This window comes from Chenopodium album, chromosome 17, assembly GCF_948465745.1.
Source record: "Chenopodium album chromosome 17, dcCheAlbu1.1, whole genome shotgun sequence".
NCBI classification, from domain to species: domain Eukaryota; kingdom Viridiplantae; phylum Streptophyta; class Magnoliopsida; order Caryophyllales; family Amaranthaceae; genus Chenopodium; species Chenopodium album.
Genome location: NC_137850.1, coordinates 50,976,471 through 51,000,049, shown reverse-complemented (window position 1 = coordinate 51,000,049; position 23,579 = coordinate 50,976,471). Strand labels below are relative to the sequence as shown.

General features: G+C 35.1%; 5 protein-coding genes and 1 long non-coding RNA gene across 6 annotated transcripts; 3 read left to right on the top strand and 3 right to left on the bottom strand.

Moving 5' to 3' along the window:
- Nucleotides 1–1,497: 1,497 nt before the first annotated feature.
- On the bottom strand, nucleotides 1,498–5,849 carry LOC145588493 (uncharacterized). Its single transcript, XR_014101600.1, has 3 exons — nucleotides 5,650–5,849; nucleotides 5,263–5,431; nucleotides 1,498–1,959 (listed from the first exon to the last, which is right to left on the bottom strand). It is a non-coding gene; the product is annotated as an uncharacterized LOC145588493 (long non-coding RNA).
- A 748-nt stretch (nucleotides 5,850–6,597) lies between these two features.
- Nucleotides 6,598–8,058, top strand: LOC145589282 (putative disease resistance protein RGA3). The gene has a single exon (XM_081645807.1). It carries the CDS (start codon nucleotides 6,598–6,600, stop codon nucleotides 8,056–8,058), a length of 1,461 nt encoding a protein of 486 aa, XP_081501933.1.
- Nucleotides 8,059–8,477: 419 nt separating this feature from the next.
- Nucleotides 8,478–9,588, top strand: LOC145589281 (TMV resistance protein N-like). Its single transcript, XM_081645806.1, has 2 exons — nucleotides 8,478–9,126; nucleotides 9,224–9,588. Exons 1-2 carry the CDS (start codon nucleotides 8,478–8,480, stop codon nucleotides 9,586–9,588), a joined length of 1,014 nt encoding a protein of 337 aa, XP_081501932.1.
- Nucleotides 9,589–10,671: 1,083 nt separating this feature from the next.
- LOC145588492 (nucleobase-ascorbate transporter 4-like) lies at nucleotides 10,672–15,264 on the top strand. The gene is made up of 14 exons (XM_081645139.1): nucleotides 10,672–11,032; nucleotides 11,726–11,823; nucleotides 11,911–12,087; nucleotides 12,182–12,282; nucleotides 12,380–12,455; nucleotides 12,648–12,707; nucleotides 12,949–13,133; nucleotides 13,310–13,406; nucleotides 13,536–13,622; nucleotides 13,718–13,776; nucleotides 13,931–14,022; nucleotides 14,126–14,203; nucleotides 14,428–14,588; nucleotides 14,692–15,264. The coding sequence occupies exons 1-14, from the start codon at nucleotides 10,939–10,941 to the stop codon at nucleotides 14,908–14,910; spliced, it is 1,584 nt and encodes a 527-aa protein (XP_081501265.1). The 5' UTR covers nucleotides 10,672–10,938; the 3' UTR covers nucleotides 14,911–15,264.
- Nucleotides 15,265–15,321: 57 nt separating this feature from the next.
- Nucleotides 15,322–16,959, bottom strand: LOC145588491 (protein LATERAL BRANCHING OXIDOREDUCTASE 1-like). Its single transcript, XM_081645138.1, has 2 exons — nucleotides 16,352–16,959; nucleotides 15,322–16,080 (listed from the first exon to the last, which is right to left on the bottom strand). The coding sequence occupies exons 1-2, from the start codon at nucleotides 16,891–16,893 to the stop codon at nucleotides 15,621–15,623; spliced, it is 1,002 nt and encodes a 333-aa protein (XP_081501264.1). The 5' UTR covers nucleotides 16,894–16,959; the 3' UTR covers nucleotides 15,322–15,620.
- Nucleotides 16,960–17,910: 951 nt separating this feature from the next.
- LOC145588490 (protein LATERAL BRANCHING OXIDOREDUCTASE 1-like) lies at nucleotides 17,911–19,344 on the bottom strand. The gene is made up of 2 exons (XM_081645137.1): nucleotides 18,803–19,344; nucleotides 17,911–18,487 (listed from the first exon to the last, which is right to left on the bottom strand). Exons 1-2 carry the CDS (start codon nucleotides 19,342–19,344, stop codon nucleotides 17,911–17,913), a joined length of 1,119 nt encoding a protein of 372 aa, XP_081501263.1.
- Between the last annotated feature and the right edge of the window lie 4,235 nt (nucleotides 19,345–23,579).

Genomic DNA, 23,579 nt, shown 5'->3' with positions numbered 1-23,579 from the left:
AAGAGAGTGTGCAACTGTACTGTGCATATGTTATATGTATATTGCAAGTACTAATAATATAGCAAAAAATCTTTATATTTAATACCATTTCAAAGAAAATACATATGTGATTAACTTGCAATATAATTTTATGTCTATATACTTATATAATTATATAATTACCTATTGAGCACCTATCTAAGGTAAGCCGGTAAGATGTATGTCATACATGTATCATTAACAGTACACCAGCATACAAAATATTAATATCGTAGTCATGCATCATTGCATCCAAATGGTTACTATTTGTGATGCACAAATGATATATACATCCATCCAACCATTTTTGTTATACTGTATGTAATTAATTAATACGAAGTATTGTTCAGTAAATATATCCAATATTACTAGTATATTATGTGAAACATACGATAGCCACATATATAATCATTGATATAATTAATTAGTTAATTAGCCTAGGTTATAGATTTTGCAGTTGAAAAATGATGAACCAATTACCTGATGATGATCACTATAGGGAGCTGAGTATTAACAACTTCCTGTACAACGGTAGCACCACGACCAGCAGTAGCGCCATCTTTTGATAAATCCACGACTACTAATATGATTATTGAGCTGCTGAGGAGGATGTGGTTGCACATACGTGAGTTGAGGGGTATACGGTGGAGTCGGGTACACATAACCTGGTGGGTATACTCCATATCCTTGTCCTGGGTACCCTTGTTGCGGTGGGTATCCTAGCCCCGGATATCCTTGTTGTAGTGTCAGTGTCCCTGCCGCTGGGTATACTTGCCCCGCCGGATACCCTTGCTGCGCCGTGTAGCCTCCGTACCCTTGTATCGCAGGATATCCGCCTTGTTGTGGCGGATATACTGTCGTGCTTTCTGCCAAGTAAACACAAATAAAATTAATCAACTTAAAGATGAAAAAAAAAGCTTAGAAAAGTGATCAGATCAATAATGCAAAAACAACAAAATATGCATGCACGAGATTAAAAAAAGAGGTACGTGATGATTAGTAAATTGACAAGAAAAAGAGGAGGGTTGACCTACATACCTTCTTGAGGAGGAGGGTGTTCATGATGAAAACTCATTTTTACTCTGCTCCTTTTTTTCCCTTTCTTGTTGGAGAGCAATTAAGAAGATCGAAGACAATTAATTTAAGTGCTTCATCTGATTAATTAAGTAGGGAGAGGGGTTTTCATTATTGTTAATTAAATTAATTAACGACGACCCAAACCTTGACTATATCTTTGTTAGAATTGAACACGGTCAAACACGCTTGCTTCTACCCTTGGTACTTTAATTTATTTTGTCATCACAATATTACATACATACTCTCATCAACTACTAGTATTTTCCCTCTTAATTGTTATTGAAACCAATTATAATAAGGGAGTCGCCATTTTGACCAAGGGATAAGTTTTAATTAATTATATAATGTAATTAGGGCTTCAAATTTATGTTATTTTTAATTACAACTTTTTAATTAATTCTGACCCTAGGATAAGTTTTAATTAATTCTACTTGGTTAAATGTAATACTTGTATGATTTGTCAATTGCTCACGAAAGATGACAACCGCAAATATATGTAAAAGAAAAAAAAAAGTAAGAAAATTAGCTAACAAATTGACAAGTTGATTGATTGCACAATGTTGCAAGTAAATGAGAGTACTATTCAATAGAAATAAAAAAAAATAAAAAAAAAAAAAAGAGTAAATGAGAGTAGAAATTTCCAATATACATAAAATATAGATAAAATATTACATTGATTTGGGGGACGATTGTTATGTCTATATAACTATACGTAATGTATAAAGTGTGCATAAGTATATAATTTGCAAGCTCGTAAATATATCCCCAATTGTAGAATCACAACGATGTTGAGTCAATCAAATTCATCAAGTTTGGTATTAAAAGCACGCATCCATAAGGCAGCAACAACAAAGAACAGCCAAACTACAAATTAAGAAAACAAATTAGAGTTAGTGATAAATATCTACAATTGCTCATTTATAAATATATATATATACATACATGCTCCTTTCGTGTTTATTTACATGTTACACTTTGACCGACAATTAACATTAATGAAGGCAAATAAATAAATAAACACATTTAAATTAAAAATGTATAATTGTCCAATACAATTCATAAGAATTACTCGTACTTAAAACTTTTTTTTTAATATGGGAAAATCACAAATTTAGAATGGGATTGTGCTACAATAGACTCAGGGGGCGTTTGGTTAGTGAATATTTTGGACTGGAAATGGATTCGATTAAACCGATATTGTTACTGTGTGTTTGGTTTGAAGGCATGGTAACAGTTACCAATATTTAAGAGTAATTGTTACTCTTGATTTGTTACCTCTCAAAAACTTAATTAGGGTAACAAATACCCTTATCCTCCTCTTAACCAATACCCTTTTTATAGGTAAACCGGCCAAACAGATGAAAATGTAATAGCCATTAGCCAAATGATTAGTTTCTTTTCCACTCCGTTTCCATTTTTCGAACCAAACACCCCCCTTATAGACTACACACTAGGATGTTTGTCAATTACGAGTACATCTAAAATGCCTCGGTAGCTGACTAGTCCGTAACTGCTAAGTTGATCAAGTAGCGGAATATTGTTTTTATTTTTCCTTCGTAAATCCTAAACATCCTTGACGACATTTTTCTCCATCATCTTCCTTTTTTTAATTTTAATTTCTTCCTCCAAATTCACATGCAAACTAATTTATTAGGTATGGAGTTCAGGAATTTCATTTCCTAATTATTTAATTTTTAGGGTTTAACGAAATGGGTATATCTTCCCAATTCTTGGGGCTTAAACGCTTTTTGATTCTGCTGTACAGATTTTTTTAGCGGTTTTGACCGGGCAAAGCATGGTCAAACAGCTGATAAATGGCCCCAATCCGCTCAAATTTCCCCAAAGCTCTATTCACCATAGTCCAGAGCCCATGGTCCATAAGGTAAATTGTTGCTATTCCCTTTTTTATCCCCTTTGCATTTTTAAATACTCCATTATTTGAATTCCATATTACTTTGAATATAAAAACTCCATATTTTGAAAATATACTTCCTCCGTTCTTTTTTAGTTGACCCGCTTTGACTTTTACACTATTCACCACCCATCCTTTGACCGTCTTTTGTGAATAGTATGTAAGGAAAAACATATTCATGTGAGATGTTTTTGAATTCATCTCAATAAGTAATATCATAATATATAACTTTTGTAATTTTTACTTATGGAGAATTAAAGTTATTGACCGATAAAGTTTTGCATTGGCAAGCGTGATTAAAGAAACAGGTCAAGTAAAAAAAAACAGAGGAAGTAGTAATTTATATTATGAAGATGATCACATGTTATACTATCTTTGTTTATGATTAATTGCAATAAGAAAATTCACATGATGAGGATCAAGGTGAAAGATTATACAGTTAAAAAATAATGCAAATGGGTTTGTACATTTCATCTACAGTAGTATATTAACAAAATTTGGCAATCAAGTGACTTTTTTTTTTTTTTTTTTCTGTAAATAAATAACTTTTCATTACATGTGGCCTTGAATTGTTAATTAATTACGTATTTTTGTTGATTTTTTTTTTTACAAATTTACCAAATAATTTACATTTTTGTTAATTAACTTTAAATTGAATTTGGTTATTGTTAGTAGACTTTGGGATTTATTTGGAAAATGCTTTTGGCCTGATTTTATTTTTCTTCTCTAACTCTATAATTTGGCCATAAAAATATAAATTTGTGACCTTAATTTTCCATTGGCAATATTTATTTACTATTTTGATAAGTTGAAGACTGTTTCCCATTGGCTATGAAGCCAATTTTAACTCCAAATGAAATTTTTGATACAAACAACTTGTACTATTTGGTTATTTGCTTTTTTATTTTTATTTGGGTTTTTTTACACAGTACCCTTAAGGTATTTATTTTTCTAAGTTGTGCCCACCCATTTTAAAAATTCCACACTGTAACCCCAAGATACCTTCGGTGTGTACGATGTAACCCCCACTAATCCTAAAATTAACACCGTTAACTTTTGTTAAAAAATCTGTTTGAAAAGTAAAACCAAACCCCTCCCTCTTGCAAAACCACCCACGTACCACCAACCCTTCCCTCCTCCAAACCCACCCACCCAGCGAATCACCCACCGGACTTCACCCCAGCCACCAGACTTCACCCAAGCCACCGCACCCACCCTATGAACCGCACCCACCTTGCAAACCGCACACAGCACAACGCAACGCCGAAACAACAACAACAATTCGCCGCCGATTCGACCACCAAAAATATGATGCTTGAACCTTAAAGGCCGAAAACCTCCAATCCTTTACCCTTTCATCCTCAAAATGGCCGGAATCGACCATTGAAACTCCGAATGGTCGATTTGACCGTTTAAAGGGTGAGGGAAAGGGGGTGGTTTTGCGCGGTGGTGGTTGGGGCTGAGGTGTTTTGGGTTGGGCTAGGGTGGTGCGTCAGCTGCGGAGTTTGGGGTGGGGTTAAGGTGGTGCATCTGCTGGGGTAGGTGGGGATGGGAGTGCCGGTAGTTGCTGCCGGCAGTGGGAGTGGTGGTGCTGGGGCTGGTTCAGGGTTAGGGCTGTGTTCAATTTTCTTTATGGTTGTTGGTGTGTGGCGGTTGCTAGGTGTGGCGGTGGCTGGGTGTGTTAGTTAGGGTGGTTAGGGCTGGGTGCGTTAGTTAGGGTGGTTAAGGCTGTGAGGGCTGGGTTTTGGTGGTGAGGCAATATAAAACTAACGGCAACTTAACGGCAGGGTTACATCGTATACACTAAAGTTACCTTGGGGTTACAGCTTAGAATTTTGAAAATGGGTGGATACAGCTTAGAAAAGGTGAATACCTTAGGAGTTTTTCGTATTACGTAGAAAAACCCTTTTTATTTTTTATAAACTAAATCATTATTTTAATTATCTTTATATTATATCAACAAACTAGCCAATATGATATTATACACCACCAATATGTAACCAGGTGATCAAACAAGTAAAGTTAATGAAGTAAATATATAATACTTGGTATGCATCTATGCAAGTAAACCATAAATATTTTGGGATGTATAAATGAAGTAATGTAATTACAATTTACTTATGCAAGTAGGGAGTTATTCTATTTATAAATGGAGTTTGGAGTATAATAGAAATAAAGAAAGGAGAAGTACTATTTTTTTCTTCATATGCAGAATATTAAGATAGAGGGATAGAGAGAGGAGCTGAGTACTATACCATCCTTTGATGAAACCACCGCCACCGCCACTCTGACTCTGCTGCTGAGGAGGAGGCTGAACATACTGAGGTTGGGGATACTGTGGTGGAGGGTACCCTTGTGGTGGTGGTGGGTATCCTCCATATCCTTGACCTGGATACCCTTGTTGCTGGTATCCTCCCTTGTCTCCTAACCAAATTCAACACAGTAAATACCAAAACAAACCACGGCCTCTGTCTAAATGTAATTGTTGCATAGACGTTCAAATTACTACATGTCAATTACTTTTAAATGGAGGATAGTATTTTGTATGAATTTATTACACTATACAACTACAATATTATGATGATGAATGATCAAATGAGATAAAGTGCGTTATTTACATAAAAGAAAGAGCTAGGTATAACCTTGTGGAGGAGGATAATAACTCATTTTTCCTTCTGCTGGGATTCGGGAGAAATGCACGAACTGAAATACAAAATTGTCAAACTAATGAAGGGGAGGAGGGATCGCGAATATATTTATTGTTAATTAGTTTGATGACCCAATCACCAAACCAAACCTTGACTTTATTATCTATGCTACGCGGTTATACTCTTCCACTAAAATCTTGTCCTCCTAATTAATATCAATATACATATATTTTCTATATCTTGTTTCTGAAGCTAAGGTCTTACCGAACATACATATAAATCATTGTGAGGAATATGTCTATAAGCTATACTCATATATTATGAAAGTTTCAAATCAAATAGATAAGTTTTGAGTAACAGTCTGTAAGATGCCTCTTGAAAACGATACTCGTATGAGTTTCAAAGTTTTAATGATTTAAGAATTATTTGCAAAACATGGTTACCACTTACCAGCTATAACCTGAATGGTTGAATCCTTCAACTGCCTCACAAATTCCTAAGTACTTCTTTAATTAAGGTATTGATGATGATGGGCTACTAGTTAATTTTTAAATCATTCTCACCTAATGCATCCTCATATTCAATTCTGCAGTCAACATTGTTTGATAGGTTTGTCTCACAGCCGCCCAAGGTTTAATTAATTTCTTTTTACAGAGTAGATTTTGTAGACCGCATTATATTATGTATGTAAAGAACCTTAATATACGTGTTGTAAGTTTCAGAATTACTCTTTACTAGTTTAAACAGCTAAACATATTTATAAAACAACATCATATTTTGCTCGAATAAGAAAGTTGGAACAGAAGGAGTCTTAGGAGAGATCAGACATTATGGATGTCGCATCACTTCTGACACTAGTGCAAGCTTTACTCCAACTTTTAGATTCTTCATCTGCAAACAAAATTGCATCTGTTTGGAGTTTGAAATCCCCAGCTTGCAAAGATGAAGGACACTATGACTGCCATAACTGCTATTCTCCTTGATGCAGAAGAGCGAGAGAGACAACAGGTTCAAAGAAGAAGCAATGTGGAACATGATTGGCTGGAAAAACTTAGGGACACTGTATATGAAGCTGATGACCTGTTTGACGATGTTGCCACTTTAGCTCGACGCAAAGAACTTATCTCAGGCAATCAACTTGCCAAAGAGGTACGCCTTTTCTTTTCTCATTCCAACCATTTAGCTTTTTGTTACAAAACATCTTGCAAGGTGAAGAAGATAAGGGAGAGGTTGGATGAAATTGCCAAAGATCATCATGACTTTGGTTCTTCTTCCTTATCACTAGTTACTTCCCCGGTGGGAAGAATGATGGTTAAGAGAAGGGAGGACATTCACTCATTTGTAAATGAGGATCTTGTAGGGAGGGATGAGGAATATAAGTCAATCATAGATATGTTAATGGATTCTAGTTTACATGATAATCTTTTTACTGTCACCATAGTTGGGGTTGGTGGTTTAGGGAAGACCACTCTTGCTCAACTTGTCTATAATGACGAGAGGATTAAGAGTGAGTTTCCTTTAAGATTGTGGGTTTGTGTTTCCGTTGTATTTGATATTAAAGTAATTCTTCATAAAATTTTAAGCTCAACAACAAATGACAAGTATGACCACCTTGAGATGGACCAATTGTGGTGTTTAGTACAAGGAATAATCAGTAAAAATAAGTATTTTCTTGTTTTAGATGATGTATGGAATGAGAATCGTCACAAGTGGCTTGAGTTAAGGGACTTATTGATTAAAGGGCAAAGAGGAAGTAGAATTGTGGTGACTACACGTTCCAACATGGTGGCTAGAATCGTGGGAGGCGGTTCTACTTATGATCTTAAGGGACTCTCCGAGGAAGATTCGTGGCATTTATTTGAGAAAATGGCGTTTGAAAAAGAGGATGACCGAATGGATACGGGCCTTGTTGAGATTGGAAAATTTATCCTTAAAAAGTGCTGCAATGTTCCACTTGCCATAAGAGTTGTTGGAAGTCTTCTTTATGGTCAGGGCAAATCCACATGGCTGTCATTTAGAGACTTAGACTTGAGAAAAATAAAGCAAGAGGATAACAATGATATATTGTCTATACTGAAACTGAGCTATCATCATCTTGCCTTGTCATTGAAGAGCTGCTTTAGTTATTGTGCCTTGTTTCCCAAGGAATATAGGATAGAGAAGGATACTTTGATTAGCTTGTGGATAGCAAACCATTTCATTGTACCCTTAGATGGGCAAAGTGTTGAAGAAGCTGGAGAGGAACATTTTATGACCCTTTTACAAAGGTGCTTCTTTCAAGATGTTGAAAGAGATGACGTTGGTGAGATTGTATCATGCAAAGTCCATGATCTTATGCATGAAGTGGCTCAAGAAGTAGCAGAAACAGATTATAAATTTTGTTGCTGGCCAATTGAAGAATAATTATCGGCATCTATCTTTAGGTCATCTTGACATGGGAAGCATTCTGAGGTCTATGGGTGATTTGAAACGGCTATGTACTCTATTTCTTTTGGGGCATGTAAAAGGCTCTCTTGAAGTTTTTGACAGTGGCACAAGAGAACTATTTGCAAAGGAGAAATACTTGCGTGTCTTGCGTTTATGTCACAAGAGCATTCGAACATTGCCCAGCACACTAGATAATTAAACTTATTCATTTGAGATACATTGACCTGTCGTATAATTACGAGCTGCAGTTTCTTCCTGAAACAGTTTGTGAACTAATTAATTTGCAGACCTTAAAATTAAAGAAGTGTTGGAGCTTAAAGGAGTTGCCGAAGAACCTGAGAAAATTAGTCAATCTAAGGCACTTAGATCTTAATGATTGCTTCAATTTGAGTCATATGCCACCAGGAATGAGCAACTTAATTTGCCTTCAAAGTCTATCAAGGTTTGTTGTGTGTTTTGATACTACCGCACCTGCATATAGAGGTATGCTGGAAGACTTGGAAGTTCTTACAAACCTCAGAGGCAATCTTCAAATCGTGGTGATATCTACTGATCCAGCTCATGATGATGCTAAGCTTACTCAAGCCAAGTATGTCATCAGAGGATTGGAATATCTGAAGGGTATAAAGATTAGTGGTGGATCTGCAGCACTGTTAGAAGGCCTTCAGCCCCATCCTAATGTCAGATGTTTAACATTGAAACAGTACGAGGGGATGACATTTCCAAAATGGGAGTCATCAGAGGACTTGAGGACATCTCTTCCGGTCCTTGTTAAGCTCACCCTTTTTTCTTGTGAAAGGTTGCAGCATATCCCTTTGTTATGTCGATTGCGTCATCTGACAATCCTTGAACTTAACAGCTTAGATAATTTGGAATACATTGAGTTAAAAGGGTGGCAGCAATGCTCTTCTGGAGACATGGATTTGCAATTGAGCTATGATGAACAAAATCGACCATTTTTCTTACGCCCAGTACCATATCAATTCCCTCGTCTCTCTCTTTTGGACATCAAACACTGCCCAAACCTAACTTCCATTCCTCTCAGTACAAGTTTACAAAAGTTGATTCTATGCTCTAGTTCAGATGAATCAAATTCATTTTTGTCACAACACCTGACCGTCGGATTTGGCAAACCTTGCAGGAGGAGGTTTGGAGCATCTCATCACCTTGCAGGAGCTCTACCTACAGGACCTTGATGAATTGGAAGAACTGGATGATCATATGCCTTGGAGATCACTCACCAATCTTCGTCACTTGGGATTGAAAAATCTTCCAAAGCTACTGAGTCTACCTAAGGGAGTTCAACAGATAACTTCTCTTCAATCTCTTTCTATAGATGGATGTAACCAATTAGCATCGTTGCCTGGAGCATTGCACAACCTTGTCATCCTTGACATAAGAAATTGCCAAGAGCCTGTTCAGAAAACTAGCTCAAGATTCCACATGTCCCCCAAATTTTCATCTTTCAGTGTGAGTACCCTTTGGTTCCTTAGTCGCAAAATATAATCTATTGTTTGTGTTTCAGCATATCCTCATTGCACCTAAAATTAAACAATTGGTTCACGTGCAGAATTATCGACTCCAGCGAAGAGCTTTGTTGAAGCGTTTGAATCTGTAAGTCAGGAATTCAGAGGAAGGATAGATAACTTCATTTCTTGATGGCCAGCGTTTCAGACAGGGTCAGTACATCAGTTGTTCAATATTCTTTTTGTTTTCAATTGACTTTATGTTGTAGTAATGCTCATTTATAGGCTTCCACATACTTGATTTCACTCCAACTCTAATAGTTTGCAAAATTTCTATTTTTGCTGATATATTTTTCACATTTAAGGACAAGAATAGGAGCTAGATGTAGTCATGTCAGCTTGAACACATCTTATTTTTGTTCAGCACCATTGTTCTGTTTCCTGTCTTTGACCATATAATGTATTATGTACTTAAGTATTTAAAATGATTGATACAGTTTTAATAGTACTCCGACTCCATATGTAATACGGAGTATTTAATCTTTGTTGCATTATATTTTTTAAGGAATTCTACTTCCTTTTTTTTTTTTTTTTTTTTTTTTTATAATTTTTTTTCTTCTTACAACCTTTTAAAAGTAATTGAGTACTTTAAGTGAGTTTGTTTATTTTGCGGTGTACAGGGGATGACCAAAGCAAACCAGTTCAACACTCAACATGAAATTATTGTGTATACAAGAAAGACCCAAGCAAGTCAGCTTTAGGATATGGCTTATAAGTTTGATGCGAGTTCAAGTTGTTGCTAATTATGTACCTTCTTTTACATTTTTCTCACCATATGATGTAAACGTAAACATACGAGCAAGAGCGTAAAATTACCTCACCCAAGGGTATAGGATTAACTTGTACCAACCTCCCTTCCCAAATTCTTCTAAACTTTTAATGGCTTCTTTTCTAGTAATAAATATTTGTTGAGAAGAAGGCGAGCTAATTCCCAACTAAAATAAACTCCTTGTGTCACACTCAAGGTTTTAATCAGTCAAGGAGCTGATATATAGTCCTACCTTCCGCTTCTAACTTCTTTACTTTGCTTTATGTCTTTTTCTTATTAACATTACAATCATACAATATACACACACATTATAAAATGTGTTAGTTATAGTAGCTACAATTATCCTACTAATTCTATTAATATACAATTAGCTAAATAAAACAATGATGATTCTTCAGGAAAAGGACCCCCTTTTTTGAATTTAAGTTAAGAGTTGTGTATTTTTGGTCTTAATGTGCATTTTCTTATCAACCTCCCCTGTTTTGTACTCTGCTTTTTCTTTGTATATTAAGCTATAGTAAGCATATGCTAAGCTAAGCTTAAGAAAATTAACAAAGAAGAATGGCTGCACCTAAAGCAGAGAATCTCGGGCCGTTTCCGGTGAAGGAGCAACTTTCCTCTGTTGATTTTTGCCTCACTAGCAATCCTCCTTGGCGTCAGTTCTATTTCTTCATTTCTCCTGCGCTTTTTTCTTTTATCGTGTTTAATTATTTTTGTTGAGTAATTACTATTGCTTATTGATTAATTTCTGTTAGAATGAATCAGTGAAGTTATACTGTAGTTTTGTTACTCATATGCGCTCGCTTACTTGTATGTGATGTTATTTAATTTCATTTTTTTTTAATAAAGAAAAAATGATATTTTGGTAATATGTTGAATGTTCCTTGATTTTATCATGTAAAAAAAATAATAATCATATTTTCTACCATCCAGTTTTTTGTCATTTTTTAAAGGACATTATTATATGGGCTTGAAAAAGTTCTAAGCATTTACATATTAAACAAGGTAACTTTTTTTTTTATTTATGTTTCTTGTGATTTAATTTCACCAACCTGAAAAATACTTAACAAAGCTCACTTTGGTTCTTTGAAAACATTAAGAAACATTTGATTCAAGAAAAATTCATTTGCTCTTTTAGAAATTGTCTATTGGTTTTATAAACAGATTTCTCTGTGATGTTATATAGCTCATATAGTCATTATTTTCTATTTTTCTCCTCATTCGAGTTCAAGGCATACGTAGTGTACCAGAGCTTAGACGTTACACCCCCCCCCCCCCCCCAACACACAAACACCCTTTTTTTCCTGCAAGCCTTCAAAAATCTAATCTGGCTTTTGTGAAAATGCAGATGAAGCCGTGATTCTTGGGTTTCAGCATTTTTTAGTAATGCTTGGGACTACAATTATGATAGCAACCATACTTGTTCCTCAAATGGGAGGTGGACCGGTATATATCTTTTGCAATTATCTGAATTATATTGTGTTATATGTAATCAATATCCTTCCTTAGAAAGTTTCACTCAAAATTTGACAGGTAGAGAAGGCTCGTGTGATACAGACTTTGCTCCTTGTATCGGGACTGAATACCCTTTTGCAGACTTTAGTTGGTTGTAGGACAGCAGTAGTCATAGGAGGTTCATATGTATATGTAATTCCTGCTATCTTCATAATCTTTTCTGACCGTTTTGGCAGGATCATTGATCCTCATGAGGTTTGCATCCCATCAACCTTTTCATTTCAGTTCTCTTATAACTAATTTTGTTAGCATTTATTGTCCTTACTAGATATCGCCAATGTACATGTAGAGGTTCGTGCAATCAATGAGAGCACTCCAAGGGGCATTAATGTTTGCATCAATACTTCCTGTGGTGATTGGTGTTTTGGGATTCTGGAGGATTGTTATGAGGTAAGAAGTTGCTAATTTTGCGTTATGTATTAGCTGATAGCTTGTTACAATAGTCATTCCTGCTCTCTCTCTTTCTCATAGAAGTCTTCTGTTGTAGGATCTTAAGTCCGCTTGCTGCTATTCCTCTTGTTACTCTAACTGGACTCGGTTTATTCCAGTTTGGTTTTCCTCAGGTATTTTCGAACTCTCATCTAAAATGGTATTATATGTCATTGCTTTTGCTTTGTCAAGTTGGATTCTCGGATTATTTCGCATGTTGATTCATCATTAATCCTATATTGTTACACTTCCTACTTAATTTATTGTCCTGCTTCAGTTAATTATAAACGAAGCTGACATGTTTTGGTATCTATGTGTAATGCTAGCTGGCTAAATGCATTGGAGTCGGACTTCCAGCTCTCATTGTCATGATTTTTATCTCCCAGGTGAGTAGCATCATGTCCTCCCGTGACAATCCTCGAGTTATGGGTACTACATAGTTTATTATTGAGGCCGGTGCAGTGGATTACATTAATCTTGCCTATCTTAAGTTTTTCCTAGCAACAAACACATGAAAAAACAGGTAACCTTGTAGAAGAATTGGGGCATCCTGAATTATAGGAGGTTGTACATATACAGAGAATTTATTGCCTTTTTCTCTAAGATGTGACATCAACTTTATTGCAGTATATGGCTAGCTTGCTGAAACCATTACAAGCCTTATGTCGTCGATATGCTGTAATAGCAACAATTGCCCTTATATGGGCTTTTGCTGCAGTCCTGACTGCAGCTGGTGCTTTCAATCGCAACTCCCCTAACACTCAGTTTTACTGTCGCACTGATCGTTCTGGTCTTATCAGTGCTGCTTCTTGGTGAGTAAACTTTCTTCAAATCAAAAATATTTCATCCTTCATTTGTATTCGTAGAAATTGTGCTTTATTTACTTATGTTAGTTGTTTAGTCAATAAACAATAGTGTATTCTCTCAAGGTAAAATCACACTAAGTTTCGTTCCATTTCATAATTATGTTTGTGATCATTTGGTGTAGGATACGCGTCCCTTATCCATTCCAATGGGGACGTCCAACTTTGAATGTGGCAAATGGTTTTGCTGTAATGGCTGCTGCTTTTGTATCTATGGTTGAGGTTTGTTTTTTTTTTTTTTTTTTTAACTTAGTATTATAGTCCACTGCGTACTATCCTCTCTTTACAAATCAAGTACTATTATACTTCAGTATCAACACTGAATGTTACTACCTTGGTGTTTGACTGTAGTCTACAGGCACATTTATTGCAGTAGCAAGATATGGCAGTGCCACTCCAATGCCGCCTTCGATCGTCAGCCGTGGAATTGCCTGGCTGGTAGGCTTTAATCTCATTGTATCACTCTTATATTCCCACAAAATCTTAATTTCTTATCATCAGTCTAATAAGCTTCAATTTGATATTGGCAACAGGGTGCTGGACATTTTTTGAATGGCATGTTTGGAGCAATTTGTGGCCCAACTGCCTCAGTGTAATATATAGTTTCTCTCTAAATTTCATTCAGAAATTTCAAATATTATATGATAAATCACATATTTCAGAGGATTCTTAGAGCTTCTTCCAAAGAATTTATCAGAGCTAAACCACCTAAACTTAATAAAATGTTCTGCTCCTTTGGTTTTCAGCGCGAATGCAGGACTTCTGGGACTCAACCAGATTGGAAGCCGCAGAGTTGCTCAAATAACAGCTTTTTTCATGATTCTCTTTTCTATTTTAGGTGGGTTCAAATCATCATTGCTATCATAACTCAGCTTAAATAAAATGAATGCTCAATTTTCCTTTGTTTTCTGGTTATGTAATGATATCTTTCCTGCAAATAGGAAAATTTGGGGCACTCCTAGCTTCAATACCTCTACCAATATTTGCAGCTCTTTACTGCATTCTTTTTGCTTATGTTGGTAAGTATCTTCAACACAAAAAATAATAGTTTGAGTATGATCAAAAGTTGGTCTGATGTTCAACTTGCTATTTGCTCTTATTGCTCTAATTTCATATATTGAATTTCATCCTTTCTAGTTAGTAACTTAGCCGACCCCACTTTTGGGATTAAGGCTTTGATTGATTGATTGATTGATAGTTAGTAACCTAGTCGAAAAATCTGAAAATTAAAATTCCTATGCAGTCTCAGCAGGGCTAGGATTTTTGCAGTTCTGCAACCTGAACAGCTTCAGAACAAAGTTCATACTAGGATTCTCGCTTTTCATGGGCCTTTCAGTGCCACAGTACTTCAATGAGGTTCTCTTGGTTTCTGGTCACACTCCTGTCAACACGAAATCTATGGCTGTAAGTTTACATCATTATCTTACTGAAATCACATCCATCCTATTTTAGTGTCTTAATCGCCTATTTAAGATGTTATAATGATCTACTCCGTCATTGGTAACAGTTCAACAGCATAGTGCAAGTGATTTTCACATCTCCTGCAACAGTTGGAGGCATCCTGGCATTGCTCTTGGACATAACTCTCCACCGTAGCCATGCTGATACGCGAAAAGACAGTGGTAGGCATTTTTGGAAAAAGTTCAGATCCTATGAGGCAGACACTAGGAGTGAAGAATTCTATTCTCTTCCTTGGGGCCTCAACAAATACTTTCCATCTGTGTAATCAGACTGATGAATATTAAATTCTGTACAAAATAAGCAATCCGAGGAGATTATGGCTTGGGTCTATGTGTTCATTTCGTGCTCTGCATGATACTATGAAGTGTATCTGTAAAAAGTTGATGCTCATTGAAGATGCGACTATAAATGAAGGCGACATATGAGAAGATACATTGTGCTGAGGAAGCCTAATTACTAACGTAATTTTCTAATTTATACTACAGGTTAATATTCATGTTTTCAGCTGATCCCTGATCTATGCAAATTTGAAGCTTATCATAGACTAGGATTTTGATAGCTTGAATGTAAGTTATAGCTACATACCAATTTTAATATAATGATTGGAAAGTTACAGATACTTAAAGTGAGAAATTTTGTAGTATTAGTTAAGCATGACACGACAAAATTATCACGGTTTACGGACTGAACTTCTGCAATAAACATGGTAATTACCAAAGAGTCCAAGGGTACATATCTGCTAATTACCAAAGAGAGTAATACAAACATTACTGAGATATACATCAGTTGTTTAAGTTAACCAGTAAATCTCACATCATCTGCTCATCACTTTCAATGGGCTTTCATACATGGATCACATTAGACCATTGCATATTGGATAGCTACTTTAGACAATGTTGGACTTACCTTATAAAAATGCTGTAGATAATCACTCACAACTACCTTCTTATACTCGTAGTCACTCGAATCATCACTCTAAACAGGCTCGATTTCCTTTGACAGTGGTGGATTACAGAACAACGCCAAAGAGTATCGCTCTGAATCAGCTAGTGTGGCAGCCCTATGCCAAGAACTTTGAACTTTTCCATTGCTCATTATCTCAAGAAAGTCACCAGCATTGACTAGTAATCCATCAGTAGGCCATGGAACACTTAACCAAATTTTCTTATCTTTGTGCATAACTTGGAGACCACCAGAAGTATCAAATTGCATCAGAAGAGTAAGGACAGTACCATCTGTATGTGGGCTCAAGCCCATTGTTGAATTGGGCTTTGGACAAGGTGGGTAATAGTTGATTCTTACATTAATCTCTCTTGTTTCTGGGTCTAAATATTTAACAAAGGCATTTTTCTCAAGAGATAATGCTTCAGCTAGTGCTTGGAGTATGTCATCACTCAGTTTTCTTGCTTCCTCTGCATAGCTTTCAATAACTTCCCTGATTACAACAAATCTTAGGTTAGCCCAACTCTATTCAAATGAATTAAGTTAGTTAGTTTATATAAGTTCCGATAAATTAAGATAAAACACAAATTTCTGGACGAGTATAGATATGTGTACAGTCACCCCATTTGTCAGTTAAAAAAAAGCTAGCCATACTCATCTTATCATAGCTTTATGGTTAACAAGTTTACCTCAAGTGAAGGGTACACGACCTTTAACAATCAGTTAAATGGCAATTATACGCGATTTTGATTAAGGATATGTACCTGAAATTAGGAGGTTTTTGAGGCCAAACATTAAGCCCATGAGTTGATTCTTTAGGAGCTACCTTCATAGTCAAACGATCAATCCAATCAAGAGGTTTATCATCTGACTTGACAAAATTCCTACCATAACCCATATTATCTACTGAAGCATATGTTCCAACGGACCTTTTCTTTTCCTCAAAGGAAAGATTAAAAAACCCCTTTATTACTTCCTTAGCAGCAGACAATAAAGAAAATGGTATACCATGGTCCCTAACCAGTACCATACCATATTCTCTAAGACCGTCGGCCAACTTTTGTTGCTCATTTTTTCTCTCCTCCACCTCACTGGCGCTTAATTTAGCCATACTTATGGATGGAAAATTCTCCGGCAAACAAGAGATCCCGGTGCTTAGAGTGTCTGAGGGTGGCCTAAGGAACACTTTTGGTACATCTTGGACACCATGCCGTGCAAGTTCTTGTACCACGGGTACTCTAAGGACTCTAAGGGAGCCATCTTGACTAACAATGGAAGCTTCATGAAAAGAGTCTTGAGTATCCATAATTCTCAAAGTTTACAAGAGATTACAAGTTGAAATAACAATATGATGTTATAGAGAAATGAGAGGTCAAATTGGGATACTTAAAAAAAGGGAAAGGGGAGGGGGGGGGGGGGGTTTATCTCTAAATAAGTAAATATCCAATATCCGTAATAGTTTAAGTTGTGGTGTGTTCTAATCATCTAACTCTTACTTTTCTGAATTTATCTAAACTTATTTGAAATTATCTAAATATATCTAATTTTACTAGAACTTATTTTAGGCATAAATGTAAAATAAACTGCAATAATCAAACTTAGAACTTATTACGAGTATTAAAATGAACAGAATAAGACCTTAGTGGTTTAATCGGGATTCTTAATCATGTAGTTATCATGTGGGGTATAAAAAAATCTTATTTCTTCTTGTTTAAGATGTAGATGACCAAAACAATAATGGACTACTTGATATATGTGGCCAACAAGGCAAGAACTAATCTTATGGTGAACGGTTTGTATAACCCGTGATCTACATTGTTGACTCGAACTCATTTGTAAATAGATCTATCAAATCATGCGTGAAGGTCGAATTCGGGTCATTTTTAAATAGGTTGGATCATACTCATATCAAATTTGGGTTTTACAAGGGTATGTTGTGTTGAATGCAGGATTAGTTCACTTTGAATCTTCTGTTGTGTACGTCAATTATTAAGAGCTCTATTTGTAGCTTTTTGTTTGTTGATCATGAGCTTCCACAAAACCCCGTTTTGGATACGTTTTTCGGCCATGTCACATATGGAGTACTTCGTATGTTTTACTATAAACAACCAACATCAATAATGGTAAATGTAACATCAATTATATCACTAGAAACAACCAACTTTAACAAAAGAGTTCATTCATTTATTACGTCAAGGGTTTAAAAACCCTCATAAGCCGAAAGCCAGAGTTCAATAAAAAAAAATGTTGAAAGGAAATTGGATGTTCACTCCTTGTATTGCAACCTTATTAGTACATCCAATCGATTGATGCACTGATCATGTTAGACCATTGCAAATTTCATAGCCACTTTTGGCGATGTTTGACTTACCGTATAATAATGTTGTAAATAATCACCCACGACCACCTTCTTATACTCGTAATCACTCGAACCATCACTCTTAATAGGCTCGATTTCCATACACAATGGCGGATTAAAGAACAAGGCCAAAGAGTATCTCTCTAAATCGGCTTGCGTAACCGCCCTATGCCAACAACTTTTAACCTTTCCATTAGTCATTATCTCAAGAACATCTCCAGCACTTAGTAGCAATGCATCACTAGGCCATGGAACACTTAGCCAAACTTTATTGTCTTTGTGCATAACTTGTAGACCACCAGAGTTATCAAATTGCATGAGAAGGGTAAGGGTAGAACTATCCGAATGTGGGCTTAGGCCCATTGTTGATTTGGGCTTTGGGCATGGTGGATAATAGTTTATTCTTACATTGATTTCTCTTGTTTTTGGGTCAAAATATTTAACAAACACGTCTTTCTCTTCAGATAATGCTTCAGCTAATCCTTGGAGTATTTCATCACTCAATTTTTTTGCCTCCTCTGCATACTTTTCAATTACTTCCCTGGTAAATTACATAAAACACATCTTAGGACTAAATTAAACCCTAAATCTATACTTCGTACTAGTAGTTTCATAGTAATAATACAATTGTAGAATATGAGGTGACGTAATAAGTGTATACAAAACGTCACCTTCATGAAAATCATGTAAAATTAAAAGTTTTCTCGTTCATTTACCATTTAAAAGTTACCCTCAGTTCGATTCTAAGTTATTACACCCATTGTCTTAAATAAAAATTATAAAGTAATGATAAGATCGATGAACTTCAGGCATATAAATAAATCAAAAAATTAAAATTATAAGGGAGGATACGTACTTGAAATCAGCAGGTTTTCGAGGCCAAACATTGAGCGCATGAGTTGACTCTATTGGAGATACTTTCATAGTCAAACGATCAATCCAATCAAGAGGCCTATCATGAGTCTTAGTAACAAAATTTCTACCATAACCCATATTATCCAAACTAGCATACGTCCCAACATTTTTCTTTTTTTCTTCAAAAGACAGCTTAAAAAACCCCTTTATGACTTCCTTAACACCAGACAATGGTATACCATGGTCACTAATCAATACCATGCCGAATTCTTCAAGACCGGCAGCCAGCTTTTGTAGCTCATTATTTCTCTCCTCCACATTCTTACCGCGTAATGTGGCCACACTAACGGATGGAAAATTCTCAGGCAAACAAGTGATCGCAGTGTTTAGGGTGTCTAATGGTGGCCTAAGGAACATTTTTGGTACGTCTTGGACTCCATGTCGTACGAGTTCTTGGACCACGGGCACCCTAAGGAACTTTATTGAGCCATCTGGGCTTAAAATGGAAGCTTCATGGAAATATTCTCGAGTGGCTCCAACCATCTTTTTCTTGTTAGGTGATACTTGATAGAGATCACTCAAGTGATTTATTGGTAGTGATGCATAATTAATCAAGTAGCTTATAATAGGAAAGAGGTCTAATTTGAATTAATCGAAAGATGCTTAGTGGTTTGATTGAAATAAAATTTTAATCAAGTTGCATGCATAATTTAGAATAAGTAGAGATGCATAATGATTTGGTGGGAATATATATAACTATATCAAGTGGTTTATATCAGGAAATATTTTTGTAATCTATGAAAAGATTCTTTTTTCTTGTTCAAACCATAAGATTAATGGACTGCTAATAATAGTTATAATAAGAATGAATGTTTATAGTACTATTGCCATTTGAGATATGTGAAATGGTTTGTATGATTCAATTGTATTTATAGGATTTTAGTGTTTTGAAATATCTCAAGCACTTTCTCATTTTTTTTCTAGATTTTAATATTACATGCAAGTAAGTAACTAGCTGATATATTAGTTTGACCTTATTTTTATGTAATTAAATATTAATAAAAATTATATAAAAAAATATATATTATGAAACTTTATAAACAACATATTTTATTATTATATTAGTAAAAAATTATAGTCAAAATTAATATATGAATAGTGAAAGAAAATCCAACGTCTCACTTATTTCTGGGACGACTCAAGGCTCAAGGATCCTTGTTTAGAAAACTTAAGTATGACTAGTAGTAGGATCCAGTGTCAGATCCATGATGGGTCATTGAACCCACAAATTTTTTGAGTAAAGGTTAAAAGTAATATTTGTATGAAATAGGACAAAATGTGGAAGCCTAACTTAATGGTAATTTTTACCTTGCATACATATATTGGGTTGTTGGAGATTAAGAATTCAATCCCTCAAGGCCTCAAAATTTCATTTATTTTTTGTACTTTCAGTCATATCGAGGCAGCGGGCGCTCCACACTCAACTTACTTCCCCATTTTCTCATTTTTACCCATTCCCAAACGGTCAAACCTTGACCTCAACTTTCTCTCTCTAACTCAACCCTTCAAGCCTTCGACAACACTTCAGCGCCGCAACAGCCTTGTCGACCACCGACCACAACACCGGGCTCCTCCAACGCTCCGACTCCAAGCCGAAAGCAGTAGCAGACCTGCTGTGGTATACCATTAGTCCGTGAACAAGGGTGTGATGCGTGAACCCAATCCTTCACTTTAATTGGTTATTTCCTGTTGATCCATCGTAAACTCAGTTCAATTTAATTTTTATTTTAATCGATAATTGCTAATTTGACATATAATTGAGTAATTAACTATTGAGTTAGAAATCTTAGAATCTTACTTATTGGGTTTTTTAATCGATAATTGATAGTTTTTAATTCATTTGTGTATATTGGGATTTTTGTTTTGTACTTTTGTCAATTTTGTGTATAATATTGATTTTTTGGAGTTAGATTGTTTAGTGATTTTTTAGTTAAATACTTAGATTAATTTTTGTGTATTATTGATTTACTGTATTAAAAACTAGAATGTTACAATCTTACACAATAATAATAAATTAATAATCATCATATGACTTTTGCTTGATGTTAATGTAAATAGGATGATAGTTTAGTCACTATTAAGAGAGACTTAAATAGTTTAGTCACTATTGAGAGAGACTTAAATGCTAGAGTTAGGGCGTGTTCGGCAAAATATAGTTGTGGTGGTAGTTGTTAGCTGTCAATAAGCGGTTAGCTGTGAAGATTTGATAATTAAAGTATGAGTGCTTGGTCAATAGCTGTTGACTAGCTGTAACATATAAAAAAATAATATATTTTTTTTCTAAAAGTATATATTATATTATCAACAACTACCTTTAATTTTCAAAAGCTAACAATATTAACTTTTGACAAAAGCTACCTCCACTACTAAAAGCTACCCCAACCATTACGTTACCAAACGCTCAAATTTTTTATCAAGTAGTAGTTTGACCACTACTCAAAAGCTAGTGCCGAACACGCCCTTAGTGATGATAATGTATTAACATGCTCCCAAAGTATGAAAACTCGAACAATGTTTTATATATATATATATATATATATATATATATATATATATATATATCATTTTTCTAAGTGTAAGTCATTTGTAATCCGAAATTTGAACTTATATATTGAATCTTTAATTAATATATTTATATATTTTCATTTTTTTTTTTTTACCATTCTGAACCCACACCTCGAAATTCCTGGATAAGCCACTGTCTAGTGTGTTGAACTAAGTTTTACTTGATAGAAAGATGTTCCTGAAGATGTGCATCCAGATGTGATGTGATGTGTAAGGTGGTGGCTGGGTGTCTTTGGTAGTGGGGTTAGGGAGGAAGGTAGTGAGGGTATGGTGGTGAGGGTATGTTATTTTAACCATGGTTAATCAATTTTTTTGTTAAATAAGTATTAATATAAAGTTTCATAATATCATTTTTATAATATTTTTACTGATATTTAACCATAAATATCTAAGGTTAAACTAGTGCATTAGCATGTGTGCCAATTTTGAATATGTCAATTATTCAGAAACAGGGGGAGTATTAAAATTTTGTCATAATAGAAAAAATTTATAATTTCAATATTATTTAAGAGATTTTTTTAAATAATTTGCTACCAATAAAAATGCGCAAATGTCTATGACTACCAATGAGAAAAACTCTTATTTATTTACTTAAAGCAAATGTGCTGGTTGATTATTTGATTGTAATTACCTACTCAAATTAGCGTGTGATTAGTTGCCTATTAGAAATTACAACTAAGAAAATTTGTGATGGTCACTTGGTTGTTTTTCTCTCTTTTGGAAGAGTTGGAGATGGCTAAACATGGGCAACGGGCCGTGCCGTGCCGCCGCGGGCCGCGGTGGGGGGCGTGCCGTGCCGGCGCCGCGGCGGGCCGTGCCGTGCCGTGCCTAATTTTGGCACACCCCAGCCCACAGCACGGCACGGCCCACGTGCCTAGCGGGCCGTGCCGTGCCGGGCCGCGGGCCAAACCGTGCCAATTTTTTTTTTTTTTTTAAATAATAAATGTAAATAAAAAACGATATATATTTATATATTTTAGTACAACTTAATTTTATATAAATAATGTGATTAATTTATGTTTATGTTAATGTTAATATATTTTGTTTTGAACAACTTTATTTAAATTAAGGTTATATAAATTATTTATCTAATTATGTTTAAGTTTAAATAAACAAATAAAAACAATTTTATTAATTTAGCAAAAAACAACAATGCATATAATAAAAAAAAAATTACGAGTGCGATAATTCGAAAACACAAAAAATTGAAGAATAACTTAGTTTATTATATGCCGGTACGATAAATCGATAATACAAATAATTAATGATAATTAAAAATCGCACAATATTTGGTGAATAACTTCATTTATTATACGGAATACGAAGTTCGATAATACAAAAATTGTACGATAGTGTATAATGTAAATATATAATAATGTAATTATTATTGTTCGTCTTCGTCTTCGTCTTCTTGTGGTTCAAGGTCATCGGCCAATTGAGTTGATTGAGAAGTATGAGAACTAAAAGAAGTCGACGTTCCTTCATCGTCGTCGTTTTGTACATAAGTACGATCTTGAGAACGAGTTTCGGCATCTAACCAATCCTTGAAGCAAACACACATTTCAAGTGTTTCGGGTTTTAGTCTTGTTCTTCTATCGTCTAAAACCCGTCCCGACGCACTAAAAGCTCTTTCGGAGGCAACGGAGGAGACTTGGATAGCAAAAATATCACGAGCCATTGCCGACAAAATTGGATGTTTCATGGTTTGTGATTTCCACCAATCAAGGATGTCGAGGCCAAACTTCTCTTCATCGTCCATGCCTTTCATGAAGTCGTAACTTAGTTACATTTGCAACTCCGAAACATCGCTTTGTGTTCTCCTAGTTGATGTTGATTCCGTACATGAAAACTTGGACATCATGTTAGCAACTTGTGCAAATAAACCTTTGGCCCTTTTACTTACGTTTTTGGATGTTTGAGAAGGGGCAAATCGAGACACGGTTCCATATTTACTTTCATAAACTCTATATAAAGAGAAAAACTCATTAGTCACTTTATTTTTAAAAGTTTCAACATCATCTTCCAAATTCATGTTACTATAATAAATATCAATTAATAAAAAAGTGCCATCATATTTTTGCCTAGGATCTAAAATAGAAGCAAAAATATAAATCATAGGAATATCAGTGTAATATTTACGCCATTTTTCCTCC

What these genes read in the sequence shown, in the direction of transcription:
- LOC145589282 (XM_081645807.1), top strand. Translation starts at nt 6,598, where the DNA reads ATGAAGGACACTATGACTGCCATAACTGCTATTCTCCTTGATGCAGAA.
- LOC145589281 (XM_081645806.1), top strand. Translation starts at nt 8,478, where the DNA reads ATGCCACCAGGAATGAGCAACTTAATTTGCCTTCAAAGTCTATCAAGG. An exon ending in CCTAACTTCCATTCCTCTCA is followed by an intron (nt 9,127 to 9,223) that starts GTACAAGTTTAC and finishes CAAACCTTGCAG; the next exon opens with GAGGAGGTTTGGAGCATCTC.
- LOC145588492 (XM_081645139.1), top strand. Translation starts at nt 10,939, where the DNA reads ATGGCTGCACCTAAAGCAGAGAATCTCGGGCCGTTTCCGGTGAAGGAG. An exon ending in TTCTGGAGGATTGTTATGAG is followed by an intron (nt 12,283 to 12,379) that starts GTAAGAAGTTGC and finishes CTTCTGTTGTAG; the next exon opens with GATCTTAAGTCCGCTTGCTG. An exon ending in TCCAGTTTGGTTTTCCTCAG is followed by an intron (nt 12,456 to 12,647) that starts GTATTTTCGAAC and finishes GTGTAATGCTAG; the next exon opens with CTGGCTAAATGCATTGGAGT.
- LOC145588491 (XM_081645138.1), bottom strand. Translation starts at nt 16,893, where the DNA reads ATGGATACTCAAGACTCTTTTCATGAAGCTTCCATTGTTAGTCAAGAT. An exon ending in CAAAAACCTCCTAATTTCAG is followed by an intron (nt 16,081 to 16,351) that starts GTACATATCCTT and finishes TGTTGTAATCAG; the next exon opens with GGAAGTTATTGAAAGCTATG.
- LOC145588490 (XM_081645137.1), bottom strand. Translation starts at nt 19,344, where the DNA reads ATGGTTGGAGCCACTCGAGAATATTTCCATGAAGCTTCCATTTTAAGC. An exon ending in CGAAAACCTGCTGATTTCAA is followed by an intron (nt 18,488 to 18,802) that starts GTACGTATCCTC and finishes GTAATTTACCAG; the next exon opens with GGAAGTAATTGAAAAGTATG.